This window comes from Sander vitreus, chromosome 8 (assembly GCF_031162955.1).
Source record: "Sander vitreus isolate 19-12246 chromosome 8, sanVit1, whole genome shotgun sequence".
NCBI classification, from domain to species: domain Eukaryota; kingdom Metazoa; phylum Chordata; class Actinopteri; order Perciformes; family Percidae; genus Sander; species Sander vitreus.
In genome coordinates, this window is record NC_135862.1 from 5,415,464 (window position 1) to 5,443,227 (window position 27,764).

At 42.0% G+C, this 27,764-nt stretch overlaps 1 protein-coding gene across 1 annotated transcript in view; it reads left to right on the plus strand.

The window, feature by feature from the left end:
* The window catches only part of cttnbp2 (cortactin binding protein 2), a 116,747-nt gene that overhangs the window by 63,425 nt on the left and 25,558 nt on the right, over window positions 1-27,764 (plus strand). The window contains exons 4-10 of the mRNA XM_078256480.1: window positions 2,772-4,191; window positions 9,018-9,308; window positions 14,695-14,797; window positions 18,155-18,305; window positions 19,646-19,846; window positions 21,391-21,508; window positions 22,120-22,410. Of these exons, the coding sequence (XP_078112606.1) occupies window positions 2,772-4,191; window positions 9,018-9,308; window positions 14,695-14,797; window positions 18,155-18,305; window positions 19,646-19,846; window positions 21,391-21,508; window positions 22,120-22,410 (2,575 nt within the window). The remainder of the gene's footprint in view (window positions 1-2,771; window positions 4,192-9,017; window positions 9,309-14,694; window positions 14,798-18,154; window positions 18,306-19,645; window positions 19,847-21,390; window positions 21,509-22,119; window positions 22,411-27,764) is intronic.

The window sequence follows — 27,764 nt, forward strand, 5'->3', positions numbered from 1 at the left end:
GGATCAGTTGTCTTGGTCCCTTTGCAGAAAAAACAGCCCCAAAGCATGATGTTTCCACCCCCCATGCTTCACAGTAGGTATGGTGTTCTTTGGATTCAACTCAGCATTATTTCCCCTCCAAACACAAGTTGAGTTTTAACTAGGGCTGTCAATCGATTAAAAAAAATGTAATCTAATTAATTACATACTCTGTGATTAATTAATCTAAATTAATCGCATACATAATTAACGGTGCCTGAACCAATACTTTTTAAGAAAGTAAAAAAAAGGGTACTAAACAACAGTTGGTGGCATTAAAGAACGGCTTGTTTATTGCTAAGGCCATATGGTCAAAATGAAATGATTTAATAATAATGTACAACAATAACTAATTTCAGTAGTAAATTGCTGTTGAACCATCAGATGGGAAAAGGACATTTACAATAACTTCAAATGCACCACGAGGCTGTAGTTTACCAGTCTGTGTTGTTTTTTCCGACGGCAGCTGCAGATTGTTACATCCCGGTGTTGAATCCTCTACAGTGAAACAGTCAAACTTTACACCGTTTAGCGTTAGCTGTCAGCATTTTAACCGTGTTTAATCCAGCTACTAGCTAGCGGTAGGCTAACGTTAGCTTCTGTCGAGTATAGTGTTAACTAGCGTCATGTGCAGCGGTGTTTGTGTTTCAGAGCATCAGAGAGAAGTGCAGAAATATCAGTGGCACCAGATTTCAGTAGCCAGGGTTGGCAGGAAGAAGATTTTTACAAGTAAATGTTCCAATTAATGATCCAGGCAGCACATTCTCGTCTCCCTCCTTCATTTTACAGTCCAATGGTGGCTAGAATGGCTCCGGGTCAAACGTCAATATGGAATAGATTAATCTGCGTTATTTTTTTTAACGCGCTTTTGTTCTCAGATTAATTAATCGAAATGAACGCGTTATTTTGACAGCCCTAGTCTTTACCAAAAAGTTCTATTTTGGTTTCATCTGACCATATGACATTCTCCCAATCCTCTTCTGGATCATCCAAATGCTCTCTAGCAAACTCCAGATGGGCCTGGACATGTACTGGCTTAAGCAGGGGGACACGTCTGGCACTGCAGGATTTGAGTCCCTGGCGGCGTAGTGTGTTACTGATGGTAGCCTTTGTTACTTTGGTCCCAGCTCTCTGCAGGTCATTCACTAGGTCCCCCCGTGTGGTTCTGGGATTTTTGCTCACCGCTCTTGTGATCATTTTGACCCCACGGGGTGAGATCTTGCGTGGAGCCCCAGATCGAAGGAGATTATTAGTGGTCTTGTATGTCTTCCATTTTCTTATAATTTCTCCCACAGTTGATTTCTTCACACCAAGCTGCTTACCTATTGCAGATTCAGTCTTCCCAGCCTGGTGCAGGTCTACAATTTAGTTTCTGGTGTCCTTTGACAGCTCTTTGGTCTTGGCCATAGTGAAGTTTGGAGTGTGACTGTTTGAGGTTGTGGACAGGTGTCTTTTATACTGATAACAAGTTCAAACAGGTGCCATTAATACAGGTAACGAGTGGAGGACAGAGGAGCCTCTTAAAGAAGTTGTTCCAGGTCTGTGAGAGCCAGAAATCTTGCTTGTTTGTAGATGACCAAATACTTATTTTCCCAAGGAATTTGCAAATAAATTCATTCATTATTATTATTCAAATCCTACAATGTGATTTTCTGGATTTTTATTTCTCATTTTGTCTCTCATAGTTGAAGTGTACCTATGATGAAAATTACAGGCCTCTCTCATCTTTTTACGTGGAAGAACTTGGTGGCTGACTAAATACTTTTTTGCCCCACTGTATATAGATTGAATCTGTGTTTCTATCCACAGTTTTCTGTGTTACTCAGGTGATGGATGATATTTTTTCGGATGCCCGTGATGCCCAGTGTGATGGGATTGGCAGTAAGACAGGTGGCATGATGTATGTGAAGTATGTCTGTGAGAGATACTGCATGTTACACTATGAGGCCCATGGAACAAGTACAGTATGTACAGTCTGTGTGGGTAATGGTCTGTGTGATGGCAGATGATCTGAAAAAGATGTCAGCGGATGATGTCAGTGTGGCACATGTACACAACACATTCATTTGGTAATTCTGTAACTGGAGACACCTGATGAACTTATTCATGCACTCTTGTATCCGCTCACATGTAAAGCTGAGGCTAGGGCTGCAGATAACTATTATATTTGTTTAGTCTATAAAATATCAGAAGATGGTGACAAATGATTCAAATTGTAATGATTAAAAACTGAGAGAAGCAGCAAGATCTACCAAGCCCAACTCCGATGAAAAAAAAAAAAACACGTTATGATCTCTTGGTACCCGTTTTGTGTCTTTTAGAGCTGCAAAGAAAAAAAATTAACGATTAGTTGTCAACTTTTAAATTAATTGGCAACTTTTTTTTTAGAAATCCATTTAGTTTGATGTTTTTTTAATATGAAAAAAGGTAAAAACTCTCTGATTGCAGCTTCTTTAATGCGAATGCTTTCTAGTTTCTTCACTCTGACAAGACATTTTAGCATGTCATCTTGGGCTTTGGAAAACACAGATTATCATTTTTTTCGCCATTTCCTGACATTTTATACTGTAGACCAAACAACTAATTGATTAATCGAGAAAAGAATCGACAGATTAATCTACTATGAAAATAATCTTTAGTTGCAGCCCTAGAGTCTTTATTGCATTTATTAAAATATTTATTTCATTATTTATTAAAATATTGCATTGATCTATGCTACTGTCCCTTTACTTTGTGTGTATCTTTTCGTCCAGCTGGAGATGGAGAAGCTGCAGCTCCAGAGTCTGGAGCAGGAGCACCGCAAGCTGACAGCGCAGCTGAAGGACGAGCGTGAGAAGAACAAGCACATTGTCATGATGTTGGTGCGCGAGTGCAAGCAGCTTGCCACGCGAGTCGTAGAGGAGTCTCAGCGCTTTGACGAGCTCCAGGCCCGCCTGGACGAGGAGAGCCGCACCTCTGGCCGGCTACAGGAGGAGCTGAGCACCGAGCGACAGCGCAGCCAACAGATGGAGGCCAAGATGGAAAAGCAGCTGTCAGAGTTTGACACAGAGCGGGAACAGCTGCGTGCCAGGCTGGGCCGCGAGGAGGTCGAGAGCCAGAGTCTGCGGCAGCAGGTGGAGCAGCTCAGGACTGAACAGGGCGATAGGAAGGATGGTGCCACTAACGCCCAGCCTGCTGCTGCTGCTGGAGCAGAACCTGCTGCTGCCGCCAGCACACCACCCAAACCTAAAGCTGTGATGTCTGTTTCTGTAGCCACAGAGCCCGTCAGCTCTCGAACAGCGTCTTGCCAAACGGACCTGCCCCCCACCGAGGTGGAGGGTCCCAAGAAGAACCCCCTCACCATACCCGTCAAACCAACCCCTGCCAACTATGTGGGCCTGAGTCTGCCAAAGACGACTGGTCGGGGGATCGTCCACAGCAGCTCAGGAGGACTGGTACAGACAGAGAACGGCTCAGAGGGCCAAGCCCCCCACAGCTTACCCAGTGGAGTCAGCCCCCGTGTCCAGGCGGCCCGCTACAAGTTCCAGGAACAGGACCAAAATGGCACGTCGTCCCAGAGTCCTCCGGCCCGTGATCCGTCCCCCACCAACCGGGACAACTTTGCCGCCAAGCAGCAAGCACGCCACACGGTCACACAGGTCCTTTCGCGCTTCACCAGCCCTCCAGCAGGAGGAGGTGGACCCCTGCGTCCAGGCCTGCCACACTCTGCGTCGGAGGGAGGCCCTTTTCCCGGCCGCCTGTGCCATCCAATTGGCCTCAAGTCGCCCACGGTGGCCAGGATCGACCGGGGAAACCCTCCCCCTATTCCTCCCAAAAAGCCAGGGCTTTCCCAGACCCCTTCTCCTCCTCATCCACCCATCAAGGGGGTGGGGGACAGCAACCGCTCTGGGGCTGGGCTGAAACCGGCCACGCCCCAGCTGCCGCCCAAACCCGCCCTGGACCTGGTCCCAGCCCTGACGGCCTCTCAGGTGGGTGCCTGCTCCCCGGGGCCTGGCCGGGGCCCTCAGCGGCAGCCGGCAGCAGCATGTGCAGAGTGCCCCCCCGTCATCAGCCCTGCCACCACTGTCAGTAGCCCCTCCTCCATAAATCCCCCCTCCACCTCCTCTTCCATTAGTGCTTCATCCTCCCGTAGCCCCCGAGCCTCAGCAGGCAGCCCCCTGGCAACAGCATCAGGTAAAGGGGCTCCTCCATGCTCCACCTCCCTCCAGTTCTCCCCACTGCCTCTTTTCTTCGACTGTCTTTCCACAGCGCAAGCTTAGCATAGTATATCATAGCATAGCAATCAGGCCGCAGGGAAACTGCTATAACCACAGGAATGCAATACAGAATAGCACAAAATAGCAATTCAGTTTATGTCACTGAATCCCTAAAGTACCTCACTGCATCCTTTCTCTACTTACTCTCCTCCTCTGCCCTTAATATGTCCTCCCTCTGGGCACCTTTCGTCTCCCATGTTGTCACGTTAGCCCTGTCACTATCAGTTTCAACAGCAGAGATTGACAACATGTCGCTAACATGTGCCTGAGTGCTTCTTAGAGACTTAAAGGTTAGCCTTCAGGGTCAGTTGAGGCAAAGCAGACGTTTCCCCTTCTCGCGTATTCAGATTGGTTCGTAGCTCTTCCCACCAGTAACCCCTATCCTCTCTGAAGCTGATGCCAGAGGCTGCTCTCTCCTCCCCTTCCCTTTTCCATCCTCCAGTAGCATGCCATCACCACTCCTGTACTTTCTGCACTCTTTCTGTTTCAGCTTCCATTAACTTGTCCCACTGGCCTTCTGTATGTAATTTTGTTGTTTTGATATAAATGTAAGCATTTATATTTACCTGGTGATGTCCGTTGCTTGATTGTACCTTGTAGTATGACTACAGAATAATTCCAGTTTATTACAACTTTGGTCTTATTTCCATAGTTTTTGACATAATTTCTATCTGTAATAATAACCTTTCACTTAGTTTGATCTCCCACATCTCAGCAAGACAATTCCTGAGATCAGGACAGCATCAGCCAGGTGGGGAAAGAAACACCAGCAGCCAGATTGTCAGACCGGTTGTAAACCAACCCTGAGGTTAGCCAAACTTATTTAAAAAATAAAACCAAAGCCAACAGAAATGATTACCCAAACTGTTTGTTGCAAAACTCCATCACAGTTTACGGAATGGCTTTTTCTTGGTTCCTTTTTCCCACTAACTGCACACACTTATGTTTTACCTCCAAATAAGCTGGTTTAGATAATTGGTCTTAACTGACGTTCGCTGTTTATTGCCCAGTCTGCTTCTTGTTAGTAATTTTGCTGTGTTCGCAGGTATCATGAGTGAAACATGACGAAACCTAGAAATACAAAGCCCAAGTTGTAGTAAACTGGAATCATCCTGAAATGTACCTGTGAAATGTGACAGAATGCATTTGCATTGTTTGAAAGTCTTGTTCTTTTGCATGAAGATGTATCCCGATTTGAAAAATATATTTCTGCTCTATTTAGTCACATAACCAAGTGCTTTGCAGAGAACAAAAGACCTACAATGAGGTAAAAAAAACAAAAAACAAATCATTAAGAACGTGGCTCTCCATTGAAACTCACCATACCAGACAGTTATACCATCATATCATTGATTATTGCTCCTCTAGAAAAAAAGTCCTCAGATCAGCTGATGTGTGCTTATTTACTGATATTTAAAGGTTAGATGAAAGCCTCTGTAAGACTCAAATAATGATATATTTGTGACCGCACACTGATCTCAAGTCAAAAATAGTGTTAACACCAGTGTTGCTGTACAGTACCTTTTCAGGTTTTATTTGATTGCAGTAGTTCCCACTTACAAATGGGGGGGGTTGTTCCTGCTACTTCCCAGACATATTTATTGCAATTTCAAAATAGGTCCACAATTTCACCTGTTTTTTTTTGTAGCTTTTTGTTCCCAACCGCCACCCACTGACAGACAGTAAGTGCAACCATAACGGCTGCCATTATCTATGTCCTTGAGTATCTCTGCTGCACTTTTTCTTTTTCTTCAGTCTCTGTTGTATCGCTCTCTTCAATCTGTGAAACACGTTTCTGCACTGAAATTCTCCCTTCTGCCTTTTTTTAAACTCATTTTTTTTGTGTGGTTTTAGCAAGTTGTTGGTTTTTTTTTCTGTTCTTTACTTCATCCGTTTGTTGTGCCGAATCATTTAAAGTAATGCTGTATAATTGCAACAGTATCCTACTAAATAATGTGTGCATTTCTACTTGTCCACTGTGGGAATACTGTGGGTGAGTGATTGTACTGAAAGATGAATACTGTCCATCATCTCGCTGTTAATCTGACGCGATGACAGCCTCTTTTGTCCAGGCTGCAGCGCCCGTCAACTGCTGATTCAATCACAGACATTTTATTAGAGGCTTTCTGCGTTGTGAGAAATTAAGTTTTATTTTCCAGAGCAGGCAAAATAGTTCCACATATTCCAAACGTGAAACATATGTAGATAGTAAATCCAAATATGATCTATTACCACAGTAAACAATGCATGCGAAAAATAACAAAATTATCTTAAAATCTTGTTTTTATGAAACCGCAAGACGGTGAACATCTTCCTTATGTTTGGGATGTTTTGTCCTGTTCTAACACTTAAAATTGTTCTAATTCACTTAACGAACATTTACCTGTGTTAGTGAATTCTTTTTCTGTTCAACATTAATTTATGCCAATTTACCATAAGAGGAAATTCCCGTTAACCTCTTTCAGACCCTCCTGGTGGGTTTATCTTTACAACATTTTGTTGTGCGGCAAAGTATTCAAACTTAAAGGAGAATTCCGGTTGATTTCAACACGTAGCTCTGTTGTTTGTAAATTTGGAGTGCTGTCAGTGGCGAGAAAAAGTAAAACAATCGGTGTTGCCTACACCGTGTTATCCTCCTGCTAGCGTTAGCACCCAGGAGGCTGAAACAGGGCAAGTTTGAAACGTGCTTTTAGCCTCTTAACATGTTCAACATGTCATTCCAAGTGCCTACCCATGTGAAGTGATTCCTTCAGAGTGAACACAGTGAATCTGACTGCAGTAGATGTGACACAAATGCATAAAATTTGTGCTAATTCATCTCTGTTTAGTTCCGGTGTTGAGACAGCATGTATTAATTTAATGATTAAATGAGGTAGTGTCTCCAAACTCAGAATCAGAAAGGGTTTTATTGCCAAGTTTGTTTTTTAACACATACAAGGAATTTGTTTTGGTGTTGTTGGTGCACGTCACACATTCTTTAGATTGAATACTTACCTCAATTATAACTTGTCTCCTGCTAGTTGCACTTACATTTAAAAAATAAGCATATGCCTATTTTTGAAAATATTTTTGTATCTCTTTTTGGTGTTGTAGTTTGTAGACGGTCTCTAAGCACTCGTCTTGCTGTCTCAACACCGGAACTAAACAGATGAATTAGTACATTTATGCATTTCTTTCACATCTACTGCAGTCAGATTCACTGTGTTCACTCTGAAGGAATCCCTTCACATGGGTAGGCACTTGGAATGACATGTTGAACATGTTAAGAGGCTAAAAGCACGTTTCAAACTTGCCCTGTTTCAGCCTCCTGGGTGCTAACGCTAGCAGGAGGATAACACGGTGTAGGCAACACCGATTGTTTTACTTTTTCTTGCTACTGACAGCACTCCAAATTTACAAACAACAGAGCTACGTGTTGAAATCGACCGTAATTCTCCTTTTTTTTTTTATTCTAGTGGTGATCCCAAAGTGTCCAAAGATGCCAAACATGTCAGGCTGAATATAACAGAAAACAAGATACCTGGAATAATATATAACCAGCAATAGAAACATTGAATTATGGGTTTGTATTTTAAATTAAATCTAGGCAGATTTGTTTCCGATATAAAAGCATACACAGTGCACAATAGTGTGACATTTTTATACGTTTATAAAAAATTAAACATATAAAGGACTTTAAGGTAATCAGGAGTTTTAAGAGGTTTAATAAGAAGGTAACAAGTTTGTTTTATAAGCCACACATTAACAGCAGATCTGAAGGGAGAGGTAGTCTCCCTGGTTGAGCTTTAACCACAGTTTTGCGGGATGAGTTCCAGCTGAGGCTGAAACAAAACCTCGGTATGTCACTTTACTATTCTACTTGTTCTTCCCCGTAATCCTCCTGTAATCCTACTGGTATGTTCATAACATAAACCAACCACCACATGGGATTTTGCCAAGAATAGCTCCAGGCTACAGCAACAGAAACCACCTGGGTTGCTTCTTTTAGAGGTTTAGTATTTGATTTCTGTAGAACTAGCTGGTTGTTACTAGCTGAAATTAGTGCACCTACCTTTAGTAGCGGAGCACGTCACACATTGTGTATGTTCAGTTAGTTTCAAGTTAAGCTATCCTCAGTAGCAGATGCTAAATAGCTCACCTGCTGCCCTTCAAAATAAAAGCTCTATCTTTGCCAGTCAGCTAACCTTTTTAGACTTTTCTCATTTTGTTTCTTCTTAAATATCACAGTTTGTGACACGGTTTGACAATATTACACTGTATGCATTACATTCTATATCATCTTGTTCCAACTCTTTATCAAAGTTCAATTTTACTCATGTTTTTTTTATACCTGCACAATTCCATCAAATGGAAATTTTGTAGATGTCTTTTACCTCATTTTTTAAACATTTCAGCCAAATTCAGCTTGACGTATCTTGCGTCTTTGAAACTTTGGTATCTCAACTAGAATTTTAAATAAAAATATGGGCGTATTTGGCTGAACAACATGAGCTTGTACTCACTGAAAACGTTTATTTAACTGCAACTCGTATCCCATACTTTACTTCCTGCCTGCTGCTCAGACAAAAGAGACTGTACTACAGTATGCGTGGAATTGAAATGTGCTCTCCTTCCCTTCCAACCCGTCCACCTTCTTACACCCTCGCTCTCCCATGCTCAGCACTTCTAGACGCTTCCTCTTCCTCCTGCTCTTCCTACACCTAGTTTAACCTGTGCTGCTCCTGCTCCTCCTCCCCCCTGCAGGCTGGTGTCCCTCCGTAGTCTCCTCTCCCAGCGGCGGAGGGCCTGCTGCCCTGGACAGCGGGCGCCCCCTGCTCCCCCAAGCTGCTTCCCAGGGAAATGTCACTTTATTGTCAATGCTGCTTAACCAACCAGACCCGACCACCACTACCACCTCCAACACCATGTCCACCAACACCACCTCTACTTCCGCCATGGACAACAAGCCCAATCATCTTGACCAAGACCACCACCTCTACCACAACCACAACCAAACCTCTGCCTTGTTTGCTGCTGCTCAGAATGGACACACAGGTAACTGGCATTTGATTCATCAATACTGGCTGGCTGGTTGACATTTAAAGGAACACCCCAACTTATTGGGACTTTAGCTTATTCACCGTATCCCCCAGAGTTAGATAAGTCTATACATACCCTTCTCATCTCCGTGCGTGTCGTAACTCTGTCTGACACACCCACTGCTAGCCTAGCTTAGCACAGATCCAGGTATTTATAAAGCTTGAAATGGACCAAGGAATGCTGTTGTCTCGTTGCTTTAAAGGGATAGTTCAGCGGTAGACCAGCAACTCGTGTTTGGCGAGGTAAAATAACAGTTTTTATCAAAGGAGTCTGGTGACTTTGAAGACAGCAGAAATAACAGTTTCAGTCGATGGAAAGGAAAAGGGGGTGAAAATATTCTAGATATAGCGTACTACCCCCGTCCACAGCAGTACATTGCTTAGCTTCCGTGTCGTTAAAGCATGTCCAGTTCATTCGAACTACAGATTCGCTACCCGATCTGGCAAACTCACATAATGTAATGTAATGGACAGTTTCGCTTCCAACCTGTAGGGGGCCGAAACGGGAAAAGTTACCTAGTTGCTTTAACTCCTGCCTGCTTCTCCAAACCTAGGGGTGCGCCGGCCGCCATCTAATGTAGGTAATGCACTGACTATGGAGAAGTAGCTCATACAACCCCACTGGAAAATATCTGAACTATCCCTTTGATGCAGACAGGCTGGGGCTACTACTGATGACGGTGAAGTTATGTCGGGATTTGTTTTCTGGGAATTTGGGCTCTTTAGCAACCTGGGGAAAAAACTTTAAATCGAAAATTGTTTATAGGCTAATTCCAGTATTTTTGGACTATTTAAGTATATTTAAATCTGACTACTTTTAACAGAAATTAAATAAATTATTCTGTATTTTCCTATCTGAATTGAGTTCCTGTCACATTACAGAGGGATTTGGAACTAAATCGAAATGCTTTAGATCTTCATTTTTTTTGGGGGGGAAATATGAAAATGTCAAATCATTAAGTAATAATTAAAACATTGTATAGACTTTATATTTGGTGGCTGGTCATCATCCTTGGGGTGGATGTAAATAAAGTTGTGACCTTCAAAACTCATGACTATGGCCCTGAATGCAGATATTTTTCTATCTTGTGACCCTCACAAAGACGCAATTTCACAAACTCTTGACTACACAATGTTAAATAACTGTTGGTTAAATAACATGCAAATCAATCAGTGTGCTCCAGTTGTTTTCCTTGGGACTTTTCTGGCTGCTTCTGTCCAAAGCACCAATGTGTAATTTTATTTTAAAGCGTAGTTGAACTTTGTGGGAATTGAATCCCTGTCTTGTGGTTTCGGTCAGCGGTTGGCTGGATGATTGATTTCAAAGAGTAGTCTTCAAGGAACGCCCAGAGGCTTTTATTGATTCATATTGATTGCTAGAGAGAGAGAGCACGAGAGGGTGATACACTAAAATACAAACAAAGGTTTCACACAGGATTGATTGTTCCATGAGCGAGGCTGATATAAATGAAATATGTGCATTGTTTACATGTTCATAAGACACCACCATGATAATGACTATGAAGTCAATCTTTAAATACATATGACCAAAAGATTAAAGTGCTCATATTATGCTCATTTTCAGGTTCATAATTGTATTTAGAGGTTATATCAGAATAGGTTTACATGGTTTAATTTTCAGAAAACACCATATTTTTGTTGTACTGCACATTGCTGCAGCTCCTCTTTTCACCCTGTGTGTTGAGCTCTCTGTTTTAGCTACAGAGTGAGACATCTCACTTCTGTTCCATCTTTGTTGGGAGTCGCACATGTGCAGTAGCTAGGTAAGGACTACTAGCCAGTCAGAAGCAGAGTATGAGGGCGTGCCCTGACAGTAGCTAGGTAAGGACTACTAGCCAGTCAGAAGCAGAGTATGAGGGCGTGCCCTGACAGTAGCTAGGTAAGGACTACTAGCCAGTCAGAAGCAGAGTATGAGGGCGTGCCATGCTAGCAGCTAGGTGAGCATTATAATGTGTGTTACAAAGTGACGCACGTTGGTCACGGAAGTAAAGGTTGGACTACAATAGAGCTGTTTGGAGCAGTTTGTAAACCTATAACGTGCACAAAAAAGATATATAACACAATAAAGGAAAGGGAAAATTATGTATATACACACACACACTCTATTCTTCTTGCTATTCAGCCTTTTCCTTTTACTGCATGTTGGAAAAAATATATAAAAGGAAACAAATTTATTCTGTGATCATTAAGAAAGTATGTGTAGTTTTCTCATGTTTTGTTTAAACGTATAACAACAGTTATGTTTGCGAAGTGAAGACCACATCCATCTGCTCTACGTGTTAAACCTTTCTATTGTCCTGACTCATTTGCTTCAGTTAGTACGATGTGTGTTTATGCAAACCCACAGTTCTCTTCGAGGACTTAGAGGTCACGTGAGATTCAGTTATATTGTTCTCACCTGCACAAACAAACTGCGTAAAGGCTGTGCTATAAAGCTTCCCCCTCTTGTCAACAGCGAGTCACAGAGTGGCATTTTAAATAAGGCCCTGAAGTAGTTTCTTTTCTCCGGTGTTACTTTGTAAAACTGCATAAATATAAAGAAGATCAAATCTGAAGAGGAGCCAGTTGCTCAGTTGACTTACTATTAAATAAAGTGTAGAACAAAGGTTCATATTGATAAGAGACTGGACACTATATGCCTCCACAAAGGAGATTTATTTCTGTTTTAGTCATTAAGTTATTGCCCTTTTCCAGATCACAGTGAGTTATTCAGGTTTGAATATCTTGTGAAAGAAACCTTTAGCGGGAACATGATTTTGAATGCCACCTGCTTTCTTATCTCAATAGTCTCTGCAGAAACATGGTCTGAGATTGTCACAGCAGCTAAATTAAAACATGATTTTGTGCTTTTCTTGGACTTTCAGTGAGAAGAAAATGTTTGAAGAAGGAAACATGGAGGACCACATGTATTCAAAATCCAAATTTCAGGAACCGGAGTCGTCTTCTTCGCCCAAAAAAAAGAAAAAGGAGATTGAAGCGTGAAGGCTACCGTAGCTGTAATACGTACTTTGAACTGCGTGGTGCGAGAGAGTTGATTGCGATATATGATCTCAACGTTAGATGGGAGAAATTCCTACACATTGGACCTTTAAGTACTCCGATTGACTAGATAAAGGGAACGCGTCACAAACTTGCAACTGGTTCAAGTGATGTAGGTGTCTGATTATCACAGCGCTGCAACTAACGATTATTTTCATTGTCAATGCGTCAATTATTTTCTTGATTAATCCATTAGTTGTTTGGTTTATAAAATGTCAGAAAAAGGAGAACAATTGTCGGCCGGTGTTTCCCAAAGCCCAAGATGACGTCCTAAAATGTCTTGTCCAGTTTACTGTCACAGAGGAGTGAAGAAACTAGAAAATATTAAGAAGCTGCAATCAGAGAATTCAGATTTTTCTTCTTCTTGAAAAATGAGACAAACCGATTAATCGATTATCAAAATAGTTTAATTTAATAGTTGACAACCAATCAGTTCATCTTTACAGCTCTACAACAAACAACATGATTAAGATACGACATATTTATCATACATTAACATTGCCAAGCAGCTAGATGTTGATGTGCTTTTTGCAGCGATCTGAAGATGCAGTGAGAGGACAAAGACCTGGTGCTGATAAACACGCTCCATTGTGTTGTTTTAAAGTCTGTGATTGTATTAGATAATATATAATGTAATTGTATGAGAGCTGCGGCTGGTCCCATTATGTTGGCTGCCATAAAATGAGCTGGACTGTCATGTCAGGGCTGTAACTTCAGCACGGATGTCGACCACATGCTTGTTACGCTGACAAACAGCGGCAGTGCTGTGCATACAGTCGCACACGCAGACTAATTAATACATGTAGACCCCTTTACACACACACACAAACACACACACACACACACACACACACACACACACACTGCGGGTCTATCAGGATCTGCTTCCCTGCTGAGATGTTTAGTAACACTCAGTCGAGGAGCGATGATCCATGAACACGACTAATGCAGCTGGAGGACACCTGTGCTGAGGGCTTGTATAGTAGGCGGGACCTACACACAGAGGACACACACTCGCTGACACACAAACACCTCCCATCAATATTTCATTGTGCTTTGCTTTTCCCGAGAGCTTTCCGCCTCGCCTGATCCCCTGATCCCTCCTTCACTTCCTTCATTTCCTGTAACAACCGACATCAGTTTCAACGTTTTAAACCACACGTAGATGTTGGAGTGTTTGATGTTAGAATGTGTGTGCAACAACGGGAACGTGTAACGCACGTCGAGTAACAAGCAGTAGGAAGCCACTAAAACAGACAGGCGACTGTTATAAAACAGCGGTTTGAATATAAATGTTTTGGGGTTGTAGTCTTTTATTTTATTTTTTTTTACATGAAGAAAGATAACTTGGATGTATTCCATTTAATGCAGAATTCACCCTGTATTCATTCTGTACTGTTTTTCTGGTGGCTCCATAATACCTGATGTGCCGTACAGAGATGAAAATATATATATATATATATATATATATATATATATATATATATATATAAAACTATTTTTGTATTCGCAGATGTCACATGCACTACAGAGAGCTGGTCTCCTGCCCCACTTCTGGTTTGCTCCACTGGCTTTTCATGTTCAGTGTTATTTCTCATAAAAGGTTTCTTTCATCAGTCTTTCTGAAAAGCTGGAACGTTTGTCTGGGGATTTCTGTCCATATTCTAAGATAAATAGGTACTGTACTATTGTACTGGAGAGGAACATTTGGACGGCTTGGCATTTTATACAAAGATAAAACGACACTGAAACTCTTGGGAAATGTAGTAGCCGAATGCTAAGACGAATATATTGTTGATTCATCTTTGTTTTAAAATGAGGAGGGGCTGAAATTGTCTTTATTTCATCATGGACAGAACAAAGGCAGAACTGTATCATGTTTCATCTTTTCAGAACAGCTAGTTAAAGAAATTCTGAGAAAACACAGACTGGCTGACGCTCATGGAACAGAAGGTGGCACGACTTAAAAAAACAATGGCAACGTATTGTGATTAATAAAAAAACTCTTTTACACTGATTTTGGAGGATTATGCCTACAGTGCCGTACCAATTACTTTACCTACTGTAAAGTATCCATGGCAACAATAAAAAGGGTTTGCTCTGCTGTGTATGTTTGTACAGTTTTTAGTCATTTACTCTGGCATGTTTTTGCATTTTTTATGAAGTTGTAGACTCTAATTATTGTATTTTGTTAATTCTCTCTGCTCATGGCTACTTTCTGCCTTTCACGGTGTACAACAAGAAGGCTGCAGCATTATCATGTTTCTGTCTCTCTCTGTCAGAGTGTGTGAAGCTGCTGCTGCTGTCTTCGGGATCGCCTGCTGATGTCTCGGATGAAAATGGATTCACACCTTTACACTTTGCTGCCGCCCACGGCCACAGCAGGTGAGCTCCCATGAGTCTTCCTCTTGTACTGTAACAACGTGTTTAATGTCCTTCCATCGGGCAAAACGATGGCTGCTCACACAACACTTAGTCCAACTCACCGTAAAGTGGGCAAGTTATAGAGCGTTGGTACGCTGCTACCAAAACAACCACCACGTACTGCATTGATGACCCATTTTCCTGTTACGTTGGAAGCGTCAGGGCGCATTAGCATTTAAACTACAAAAGATATGTTGTCAAATGCATTCAAGACAAGTAAATCTTGGTGGCCGTTTACACTTTTATTTAGCCTGATCTGATTGTAGACAGACAGACAGATATATATATATATATATATATATATATATATATATATATATATATATATATATATATATATATATATATATATATATATAGAGAGAGAGAGATTTATTTTTTTTACAGTTTTTTCAGCGATGTGTTAACATTCTGAGTTTTACTTGTATTTATTTTTTTAATTTGTTTAAAATCTGCAGGGAATTCTGCCTTTTTTCATATTGCGTGTGGCCCTGCTGATTGCTCAAGACACATTTTAAAACCCAGTGTCAGCAGGGTCTATGAAAACCGTGGTTGCATTTTTGAGATTTGACCTTTCTCTTTTAGTGTGTCACATTGGCCCAACTGTAAATGTTAGTGATTCGATATGTAACGTGCTTTCAATAAATGACTCATGGGACCCATTTTTCTGCAAGACGAGCACAGCTGGAACCTGCCATGCGTGTAATACGACCGCTATACCAATGCTAGTAACTGCGTTGGGTTTCGGTGTCAGCATGTCTGCTCGGTACCGTCACCACACCAGTATCAACTGGTGGCTTTGTGGCACACAGTATGGACTGTGAAGTTTTATGGGGTGCTTTTCCTACAGCTACAATCAGCTCAGCTCAGAGCTTTAACTGGGCAGCTGTCATTAATGTTTGCAGCTTGATTTCATTTCTGCTGATTGGAAGCTTACCTCCGAGCTCTCATTATTAATTATTAATGACATCTGTTCCTACAGTACACTCAGTTTCTGATCACACGTATTGATCCTGATGTATCATGCTTCTAGCAGGAGAGGCTCTATGAACTGTAGGGGGGGTGTGTGTGTGTGTGTGTGTGTGTGTGTGTGTGTGTGTGTGTGTGTGTGTTTTCTCAGTGTTTGTTTGTGTGTGTGTGTGTGTGCCAAAAACATGATGCCCAGGACCAGCTGGGGAATGTGCAGTGTTGTAATATCTGATCACAGTGTTATTTATAGATTGGGGATATCCAAAAGGCATGCTCACACACACACACACACACACACACACTCATTTTCAGGGGTTGACAGTTTTTTGGTCATGTTAACAGACAGGCTCAGTTTTCCTCAGATGATCGGCTCTCTCTTCCTACTGGTTGGAGGGCTGATGGATGTTGTCCCTTGTCTCTGAACAGGTGGTGCTCTAATTCACAACTATAGTGTGTACCAGTGCAGTGCCCATTTGGAGTGCGTGCCTGTTCTGAATGGGCCGATTGCTCGGTTCCCAGTTTTTTCCCACAACGTTATCTAACTGTAAGGCCGGCCACACTGCCTGCGTGGCGTGAGCGTGGCGTTTCTGTTGCGTGTCAGTTGCGTGACAGCTGGGTGGATTTTTCTGTCTTTACACACCAGAAACGTGTCTGACGCGGCGGTGCTGCTGCTAGCCTTGTCTGTACACATGGATGTTTCCCATTGATAAAATGCATTCAAGCAGTAGTATACTTCATGTTAAACATAAATATATACTGATCTGATTACAGCAAAGACAACGTCGGCAGTATTGACGGCAAAATAGGCTACAGAATATTTCGTTCTGTAATGACAGGTGCAATATTTGAAAATCGATAATTATTTTTAATTTTTTTTAAATTACATTTATATCTGCATTTATGTCAAAACCTAGAGACTTTCAAACATCAACATGTCATTTATTAATATGTATTCGTGTCAGAATGACAAACAGCTTTTCCTATTCTATTTTGCCTGGAAACACTTCCAACACGCTTGCGTGTCGTGTGAAAAATAGGCGTCGGTCCTATTTCTAGCATGCACGCGTTTTCGGCGCAGCTCGAGACGTGCGTGTCACGCAGGCTCTAACCTGTTAACATGGGAGCCGAAATAAAAACGGACACGCCACGCAGCTGACACGTTCACGCCACGCAGCCAGTGTGAAGCCGGCCTAAGCGTGGTTCATTTAGTGGTGGCTGCGGCTCATCTAAAGATACGGCGTGTCCCCTTTTTTTCGTCTAGCCGTCACAAATCCAGGAAGCGATGTGGCCCGGGCAGTGGTAGCAGGGAGCCCGGCTCAGCCTGCTGGGGGAGCCATTACAGCGAGCAGAACAGCTCTCTTTCATCTCCTCTTTCAATTTGCATGCAGGACAGACGGCATTCAGTTTTTGGCAGATGACCACTTTTTGGCACGACACCGGTAGCCTGTGAACCGCAATCAATGAGCGCATTAGGGATGTAGCAACTCCCCGGCGCCTCCGCTACTATGCTGCGCATGCGGGAGACACACACACACACACACACACACACACACACACACACACACACACACACACACAGAGATTCCTCGATTTATAGTAAGATGTGTGCAATCAATGCATGTATTGTGTCATATAAAATATGGGTTTTGGAGTCTGAGCTTTTACATTGATTTGTCGTTTTTATGCCAATATCAATATTTAAGAATGATGTACATCTAAATCTAAAACGGTATGCTAGCTGAGCTTTTGGAAATAATCTTGTTATTAAAGTGGAGAAAAATGGAGAGGAGAATAGTGCTATTATAATAGGTACATAATAAACTAATATTTATTTGATCCTTTTCATTAAAAATAAATAAAAATAAACATGTAGGTATGCTCAACATCCTTAATATAGGAGTTAAAGCTTTAGTGCGTAACTTTTTGATATTAATGAACATCTGTTACATTCAAGCTGTTGCCAAATGAGTTGCTACAAAGCTAATTAAGACTATCAGCTCCACACAACTCTCTCTGTATTTCTCAGTATGGCTGTGTTCAGCAGATTGTCGTCTGGCGACTTTCGCGCACAGAAGCTCGAGTGAAGATAAGACCTCTTCTGAAGAGGCCATGTTTTTTTTTAATCTGTCCTCCTTTGGCTACTATAAAGTACGTGGAGGAGGAGGGGCGGCGTGTGCGCAATCACCGAAGGCTTGTATCATGTGGACGCGCCAACAGTGTTGTTGTCATTACTTAGAACTCCTCATGGGGGCGACAGAAACTACGCACTATAGCTTTTATGCCATACATTGTGTTTATTTATGTGTATGTTGGTACTTGTTTTTCTGACGTCGCTACCCCTCCCTCCAGCTGTGTGGAGGTACTGCTGTCTGCAGGAGCTGCTGTGGACTCGGCGGCGGCAGGGGGACTGACCTCCCTCTTCTTGGCCTGTGAAGCAGGAGGCCTTGACTGTGTCCGGGTCCTGCTGAGCGCCGGAGCCGATCGCTCGCGCACCACCACGGTAAGTCCGCGCCACCATGCTGGCCATTGGTCGCACATGTACGGTACTGCATCAGATTTAAACATCAGGAAATTAACTTTGTTGACTTGGTACAGTAAGAAAACGTGTCATCACTCCCCCCCCCTCCACAAAGTAGCTCTACATTGTGCTTGGGTTCTTGTTTCTAGATTAGATGGGGGCGCTCAGTCGTCTGATTGGTGCAAGCTAATTGATGTATGGGCTTCCTGGGTCTCCATGGTAACCATAGGGGCCTGTTAGTTGCCGTGGAAGCATGTGGTGAGACCGTATATATTCCGTTACTGTACCTGCTTTTGTTCTACATTCAGCCTGGCTCCCCTGCTGAGCCACAGGAGCTGCCAGAGTCTCTGTAGCATATCTGACCTCTTCTGCACACATGTATTTTTAGACATCTGAAAATGTTGGCCGGTGTGTGTTAGGTCAAACGCAATGATTTAACATGGAGGAGGATATCTGAACTTGGTGAAGAGAATACAGTCTGAACCTCGTTTTTTTTATTACTCGGCTGCGTAATTAACAGCTGATTAGCGTATTCTTTTTTTTTTTCCCCCAATGTCTATTATCAGAGCCAGTTTTGGTGCTGTTCTTGCCACAAGACAACATGTTTATTTTGAACTGCAGTGATCAGTGTCCTCATGAAGCAGAAAACACAACTTTTGTAGGAGTGGAGGCTTAAAGAAAGGTGGAATTCAGCTTGAAGTGGTTTGTTCTGGTCAAGAATTCTGGGTATTTTTTCAGTGAAATTCAGTATGAACTGAAATCATCAAAAGTTGCAGTATATTTACCATTATGTGTGCTTGAATGTGTATGAAGTATAGCTGGAAAATTTTTAGAGAACTTTAATTTAGAAAATGAATCAACAATTCTAATAATTATAGCAACATTTTGAGCAAAAATTCACTTGTTCATGCTTTTAAAATAAGAAGAAATGTTTTTTTCCTACTAATATGTGAATTTGTGCTCTGGTGAAATTTGATGATCGTTTTTATTGATGTTTATTATAGAATATCTGACATTTTATAGACCAAACTCTTAAATCACTTCAAGATCAATCAATCAAGAACGTAACTGGCAGACTAATCGATAATGTAAATCAGCATTAGCTAGTATGAACCTGCATGTGACATTAGTGGACTTGAATTGTTACCAAATGATTGCGTGAAGTTCCTCCCTGAAAGGCAGCACGAAAAGCAAAATCACATTAGTTCTACTTGGCACAAACGTGAATCATTCGAAATATATGAACTTCAGTCAGAGTTTTGTATTTAGTGAGCAGTAACACTGTGTGCACATGGACATCAATCACCTCCTCCTCTCTGCAGGATGGCTGTACGGCTCTCCACGCGACGGTGCGCTCTGGACACGTGGACACGCTGCGTCTCCTCCTCTGCCACCCGACTCAGGGTGACCCCACTGTGACGCCTGACCCCCCCACCACCCTGGCACTGCCTGCTACCCTGCTGAACCAGGCCAACAGCGACGGCTGGACGGCTGCACACATGGCTGCTGCCCTGGGCCTCAAGGTGGGAATAAGCCGCAAATTAGGATGAATTACCTGACTATGTTTAATGTAAAAGGGTTTGTTATACTGTGCAAAACTATAGGGCTTTTCAGCCTCTTTTAGCTTATTTATTTGGTTTCATTTACTGTGTGGTTTAAGCTCTGATAATCCTGCTGTACCTACCGAAAGACGGGCAGAATATTGGCCTAACGTTTATCAGATGGACATCTCTTAATGAATGCTAATGTTGCTCTGTGGCTGCCGGATGTGTAACCCAGAGGCTTGATGCATAGGGTACACCCCAGGTCGTTGAGTTGCAGCCCTGTTTCCTTTACTTGCTTTCCTTCCTTCCGTCTTAGTCCGTCCCACTGAGGAAGCATGGGAGGGACGCGAGGAAATCATGGGAGGAGAGAGGAAACGAGGAAATGTGTTTTAGAGAGATGAGACGTCCTTTCCTCTGAAGCGTCACGTGAATTAGTCCGCTGTATGGGCGGAGTTAGGAACGACTTTCAGCTGCATGGCTTCCCAGAAGGCTGCTCTCGTGTTTCCTCGTTCATAGTTCCTCTGAGATCGCTCCTCGGGGAAGGAATAAGAGCTTTAAGATGGCCTCTACGAAGAAGGGCCGGAACCATTTCCAGTTCAACCAAGGAGCGAGGAGATAACAAATAAGAGACTTGAGATGCAGCCGTAGACTGTATAAGTAAAGCCAAAACATCTGGATCTCCCCCTAGTGGCTGGATGCAGTATAGGTCATAAATCCCGCCCCCTCTATGTGAGCGGAAGGAACGTGGACCAAACAAAATCAAAGTATACGTCAAATAAATGTTTCGCAAAGATGGTTTCTGTCATTTTCGGTAGCTCTGATCACGCTGACGTTTGTTCACGTATTTGTTTTCTGACTTGTTTTTATTAGTTATTTTTATGGTATAAAAACGGAGGAGGAAGTGGAGATGGGTTTATCATCGTCAACCATGTTTATAGAGTGCATTGCTCGGTAACATATGAGCAATATCTTTATAAAGCGATAATGTATCAGGGCGGTGTGTCTTCTGTCCCCCTGTGGCCAAAAAACCCCCGCTTCAGCAGCTTTAATCTCAATGTTGCTATATTTAGTCAACCTCCTGCTTTCACTACTGATCTGCTGCTATTCAGACGTCTATAATAGAATCTCCAAACGTCTCCGCTATTTGGTGGATTTATGACTCTAACGTCGAGCCCTGCCGTCAGTCTCCGTGGTGGCAGGATAATGGGACCGCTGACCTTGCTGGCTGAAACGTCCCGCTCAGCTTAAATGAATGCAGGAGACACCAGACTAGACAACACCGAGTGTCTGACTTGAATATAAATGAAGAACGCCGCTCATTCATCCATGCTTTCATGACACACAAGAGCTTGTGTTGTCGAAATAATCTTGTATGTGATTACAAACCCTTTACTGTACACATGCTTTTTACTCACAAAGTAACCTGTCCCTCTGTTTTGTGATCATGATCTCTTGCTCGCTCTCTTTCTGTGTGTGTGTGTGCGTGCGTGCATGTGCGTGCGCGTGTGTGTGTGTGTGTGTAGGAGTGTCTGGAGGTGCTCTGCAGCCACAGTGAGCAGGACATCGAGCGGAGGGATAAGTGCAATCGCACTATTCATGACGTGGCAACTGATGACTGCAAAGATCTACTTGAAAACCTCCGTGAGTGTGAGTGTGTGTGTGTGTGTGTGTGTGTGTGTGTGTGTGTGTGTGTGTGTGCGCACATGGATGTTATGCCTTTAAAGTAGAGCTGCAAAGATTTATCGATTAATCAATTAGTTGTCAACTTCATTATTAACATACGGTATAAAGATGTTTAATAATACATCATGTTAGCTGTGGTGATTTATTCTCTTTATACTTTAAATTAATCCTAGAAATAAAACCAAGATGGTTAACACATTTACTGTAATAAAATTACTGATTAGGAGTAACCAGTAATTAGAAGGTTGACAAACAGAAAAGTAGTAGGCAATATATAAGTGTATAGGGCTGGAAATCAATATGACAATTCTTTTTTTATTCACTTTTATTTGCTCATCATTCATTTAAACATCTAAACATTGAATATTGTGAAGTACTGTAACACGATGTGACTTTTCATTGGAATTTGATATATGATACTATATAGTTATGTGCACAATTGTTTAACATGTTCACGTTCAACTTGATTGGCCACGGACTATTTTCAGGAATTTCCAAGTTTACCATTAAATCACTGTACATACTGTGACATCATTTTCTCTATTCCCTGTCCCTCTGCTCTCCTCCAGACTTGTACCGGGTCCTGGTGCGTCTCCAGTGTTCAGGTGGAGGCGGAGCGGGGTCCATGTGTCCTGTGGAGGCCCTGGAGGAGGAGGCGAAGGGCGTCACCAGCAGCCAGTTGGTGCTGGGCAGAGTGTCGGTCGACCGCTCGATGCGTTGGTCTCAGCTGGGCTCCACCCTCAGCCACACATTCACCTCCTACCTCCAGACCGTGTGTGGGGAATCGCAGACGGCCAGGGAGGAGGCGCAACGCCCCCCGCTAGGCCTCAATGCCGCCAGTATCGCCTCCATCCTTATAGGTGTGTTCTTATATCCCTGCCGCCTTTATTAAACTCCTTCTTTCTCCTCTACATCCTTTCTCCTTCCCTTCTTGTTATCATCATCCCCCTCATACCTGTCCTTCTCCTTTGTTTGCTTCTTTCCTTCCTTTCTTAATTTTTCGCTCTGTCACTCATCACCTTTCCCTCTCTTGCATCCCTCCTTCTTTACCTCATCCCTTCTAATCTTTCTTTTCCTTCCTTCTTCTACCTTTCTTTCATCTTTTATGTTTGCCCTCCCTTAAACAGTACTCTTATTCGCTTCCTGGTAATCCTTCCTGCCTTCTTTCTTCCATCCTTGGCCATCTTGGTGACTTCTTTAGTTCTACCTCAGTGTTTCTCAAAAACTGGCAACTAAGTGTATATTAATATATTAAGGCAAACCCTTTGTGAAATATGGGTTTCTCAGGCGGTTTGCTTTTATTTAACATGATAGACTGATTTGTGTTTTAACTGTGAAGCCTCTGCAGTTTAAAGCTGTATGTTTGGCTGGAACGAGATGTAGGCAAGATGGTGTTTGTTTGGCCAATGGTCGGAGCTTTACTCATACTGCTTTTCTTTTCTTTTTGAATTGATGAATAATTAATGTGTTGGAACATGTGGAGAGTGCATGCGTTGCATCTGTGTTTCTGGCGATCAAATGTCCTCAGCGTGTGGCTGGTTCTGCTGTCTTACTAAAGGCTGGTTTAAGGTTGCGTGTGTTGGTGGGTGGGGGGGTGGGTGTGTGTGTGTGTGTGTGTGTGTGTGTGTGTGTGTGTGTGCGCGCGCGCGCAGGTCTGTCTGAGTTCCAGACTGATAAAATCGATGTCCTTGGCCTCAAACGGCGAGGACTACTTCTCTCTCTCTCTCTCTGCCTCACTGTCTGCTGTTTGTCTATCGTTACACCTCTGTATCAAATGTTTACTGTCTCTCACACTGTGACCGTCTTTCTCCAAACAACATGGGAATAGATTGATGTGTGTGTGTGTGTTTTGGTGGATGACGATGAAAGAAAGCAAGAGCAGAGGAGGGATGCATAATGGATGAAATGGGGTGGAGAAAGAGGAGGAAGACTCCAATTTAGGAGAAAATGTCTTCTGTTTCAACGTGGATCAAACTGCAGACATCCAGACACTCTTGGTCTCTGTCTTTGTGTCTGCATGCGTGTCTCATTTGCTTCAACATGTCTGCATGTATTTCTCATTTCCATCTGTGTGTGTGTGCGAGAGAGAGATTCGTGCAGTTTTGCGGTGGCCTTTTGACAGCATCTTCTGACATGTTTCATCTAATGCTCAACCCCTGTAGTCGATTTAAATGTAAATTAGTAATCGGCAGAAAATCAGGCAACAATTTTGATATACAGCTTTATTCATATTATATTAGTCCCTCATTCAGATAAAACAATCCTGATTACCTGATTAAGATAGCAGCAGCACAAAGAACATAGAGGTTACACAACATATTTGAGCTGAAATGATTAGTTGATTAATTGAGTAGTCTATCGGTTTTGATAATCACTTTATAATGCAAGTCATTTTTAAGCAAAAATTCCCAAACTTCCCTGTAAAGATAGAATGATTAGTCGATAATTGATAAGTCAGTCGGCAGAAAATGAATTTGCAACTATTCTGATCGATAAATAGTTTGACAGGTTTTTTTCAAGCAACAATTCCAAACGTGGTGATTTCAGGTAGGGCTGGACGATTAATTGAAAATGTATCAACATCGAAATTCTGAAGTATTTGATCGAGTAGTGATCGATGTATTTTTCCCATGACGATAATTCAGATCATTTATTCCTGTTGATAGGCCTACTTTCTCCTTAAATACATTCTACCACGTGTGCAGTGATGGGAATACCGGCGTTACTTTTTTCAGGAACGAGTAATCTAATTGATTACTCTTCCCATCTTAATAACGCCGTTAACCGTTACTGCCAAAGAATGCGGCGCGTTACTATAATTGAAGCTGTTTTTTTCATCAGACCAACTAGATCTCTGAGTCTGAGCCGAGAGGCAAATACTTTTTTTACTGTTCTTCCTCGGTTAGTGGGCAGTGCACGAGACAAGCGCATAAATGGACGATTGGCTGAGGTTGAGTAAAATGTCATGGTAAGCCAATCAGAGGTAGAGTTGGGCGGGTGTTCGAAAGCACGCATAGTCAGACACACAAGAACAACACAAGCGAGTCAGTCAACGAGAGACGGGTATGGCGAGCCCAAATAATCCAAAAGTAGCCTTCTCTAAATGGAAGTATAGTATAGCCATTGCTTTTCCCTCCAAGAAATTGTAATCATGAAATGCACATTATGCCCTGAGCAAAAGTGCCTATCCACGTCGGTGTCAAGTAATTCAAACTCATTTAAACATCTTTGCATGCTTCCACGAAATTAGTGGCCAAGACCACCGAAGGAGGAGACAGTGACACAAAACCTTAGCAACTGAAGCTTGATTTTAAGGCCCCACATTTGAGCATTTAAAAATGTATTTGAAAGTAACATAATAGTTACTTTCTGAAGTAACTAGTTACTTTTATAATTTGTAACTGAGTAATTTAGTTTTTGGAAGAAGTAACTGTAACTAATTACTTTTTAAAAGTAACTTGCCCAACGCTGTGCGTGTGTAGTCACGTGACTTTGCCCAGACTAGTCAGCCGCATGGAAAGCATAATGGAGGATAACTCAAACACCAAGTCTGAGTCAACTGAGCAACTTGTGCCCAAAAATCCCACTGTCCATCGTCTGGAAACATTTTGGCTTCAGAAAAGATGAGTTAGAACAACGTGATTAATTATCGTTCATTTATCGTTATCGAGGTAAAATGTGCAATTAATCGTGATTTAGATTTTAGGTCATATCGTATGCCCTAGTTCCAGGTTTATAATGGGGAGACTTTGCTGCTTTTCAGTGTCCTGCATTATAGTAAAATGATTCGCTTTGGGTTTGTTGGACAGACAGAACAAGACATTTGATGACTTAATGTGGCTATAGATCAAAGAGCAGCCCTAATTTATACACAGCTGGTTGCAATGGGAATATAACCAGCAACCTCTGGCAGCATTAGTGCCAAACTCTGCACTCTGAGCTGCAATGTTAGCCTTTTGAGACTTCCCTCTTAATGCATTTGCTGCTTCTATGTTGCGTTTGCTCTGCAGTTACTTGTTACAGTACAGCAGGATTAGTTCAATACGATAAGATACAACTTTATTGTCGGCCGGGGCTGAAATTCTTTTTGCATCCCTGGGTAGCGCATATAAAAAAAGAGGATGTAGACATACATACAGACATACATAAGATGAATAACACCAAAGGACATACATGAAACATTACCACAAATGACATACACACCCAAGTAAGGAAACAAAGCATACATGTATAACAACAGAAAATGACATGATCATACACACAATGTGTAGTTTAAAGTTCATTTTTCAAGGTGGAGGTTTAATTGGTAAGAATAACCTCAAACCTTTTCTCTAACAGTTTCTCTTGGGGATGAAAAGAGAGTGCAGCAATAGTTTGGGAAGTTTTCAGTACAAATGGAGACTTCTGCAAAAGCTATACTGTATGTCCCCTCAGGGGAATTAAACCCCCACTTCTCATAAGTTTTATGAGTTTACAGTGGAGTGGAGAGCTGCCCCCCTTAAAGCTGCTGGTTGGATTCATCTTTCACCGAGCCTCTGGCTGAATCATTAGCCCCTCTGTGGCCTTTTTTTATTTCCTCAATGTTGCTGTCCACAGAATAATTTTGTAAAAGCGTAAAGTTCTACAGTATGTGGTGACTAATTAATTGTAAAGTTGTACAGTATGTGGTGACGTAGTCATTGTAATATATTAACTTTTAAATTTGTACTTTTTTATTTAGTGTATGGGTCAAACAAACACAGGACTTTTACCCAGGAGACCGGAGTTCGAGGTGCAATTGAAAATAAAAGTAAACCGCAAGTTATTTATTATTTTACTTCACGGGAAAAAAGAACAGAACTACGACACATTCTGCGTCACACGCACTGATGTAACCGAACAAAAGTCCATTTTAACCCAAACCACAGTCTTTGTCTGAACTTAACTAAGTAGTTTTGGTGCCGAAACAGAACTAAACTGCGACCACTCCAGAACTTTAACAACGTGTTTAAAACTGCGACCGTTTAGATACGTGGATTTAAAACGCTCCTGTGGGTCGTATTTCCACCGCTGGGGGGCGCTAATTTATGAAACGCTGCTATGGGTCGTTTTTAGAGCGTAGAAATAAAAAACCTATATCGTCATCTAGTTTGGAGGAAACCATCTCTGCGTGTGTCACATGGACACATAAATTGAATAAAAATGAAAAAAGAACTATCACACTGATATATATGTATGTTTATTTCATAAGCAGACCTGTGTCTTCAAAGCAAAAATATAAACTTAAACCCCATCATTGTTTCCTGTTCTAAAGTGTACTGGATAGTACAGTTATAGTCTGGGAGCGTGCCGGCCAGCATTGTTTTTCTGTGTAAGCTGCATGGACATCTGCTGATTAGCATGGGATGTTGAGTTTAGGTTTTATAAGTATAGTTCTTGTCCCATACATAGATGAAATAGATAAACCTGTGCTGACCAGTTTGCAGAACAGACCTTAATGTTTTAGAGTGATTGACTTGGTTTTATTTATTTATTTTTTCAGGCAGTTTCCATTCATGTCAGTATGATGCTAAACACAACTTACAGAGAGTGGAAACTGGCTTAAGAATCCATTACCATTAAAATCATGTTGTTGTTGTTGCATAGCGATGCAGCTGAGAGCAGGGATTGTTTTAAAAACTTGATGCATTCAAGTGCTTGTGGGAAGGTACAAAAAACCTACCTATAAGATTTGATCTCAGGTGCAGAAGAATGTTTGATATCATGGTAAAGACATGACATCTAGTAGGAGAAACTAGGGGTGGGGGGGTGGAATGGATACAGCATAGTATCGCAATATATTTCACCGCAATACAGTATCGATACACGGACACCAAGTATCAATCTTTTATTGTATAAACTGCACATGATAATTAAACTTTTTGGTACTAGAATAATAACCTCAATGGCTTTTTCAGTCAATTTGTTGAAACAGTTATGAAAGAGTTTTCTCCTGGTGACCTTCAGCGTGAAAGATACAAAATGTTCCTTTTGGGACTAAATAAATTGCAAAAGGTAATGCATTGCAATATATCCGAAATATTGCAATATGTTAACAATCCCATATCGTATTGTGACATAAGTATGGTGATGATATTGTATTGTGGCGCCTACATAGCACAATCTTTCTCAGCCTCTTATGGTTTTCTCAAACTATAGTATATTCTCTAGTTTTTCCTGGTTCTCTCTTCTTGAG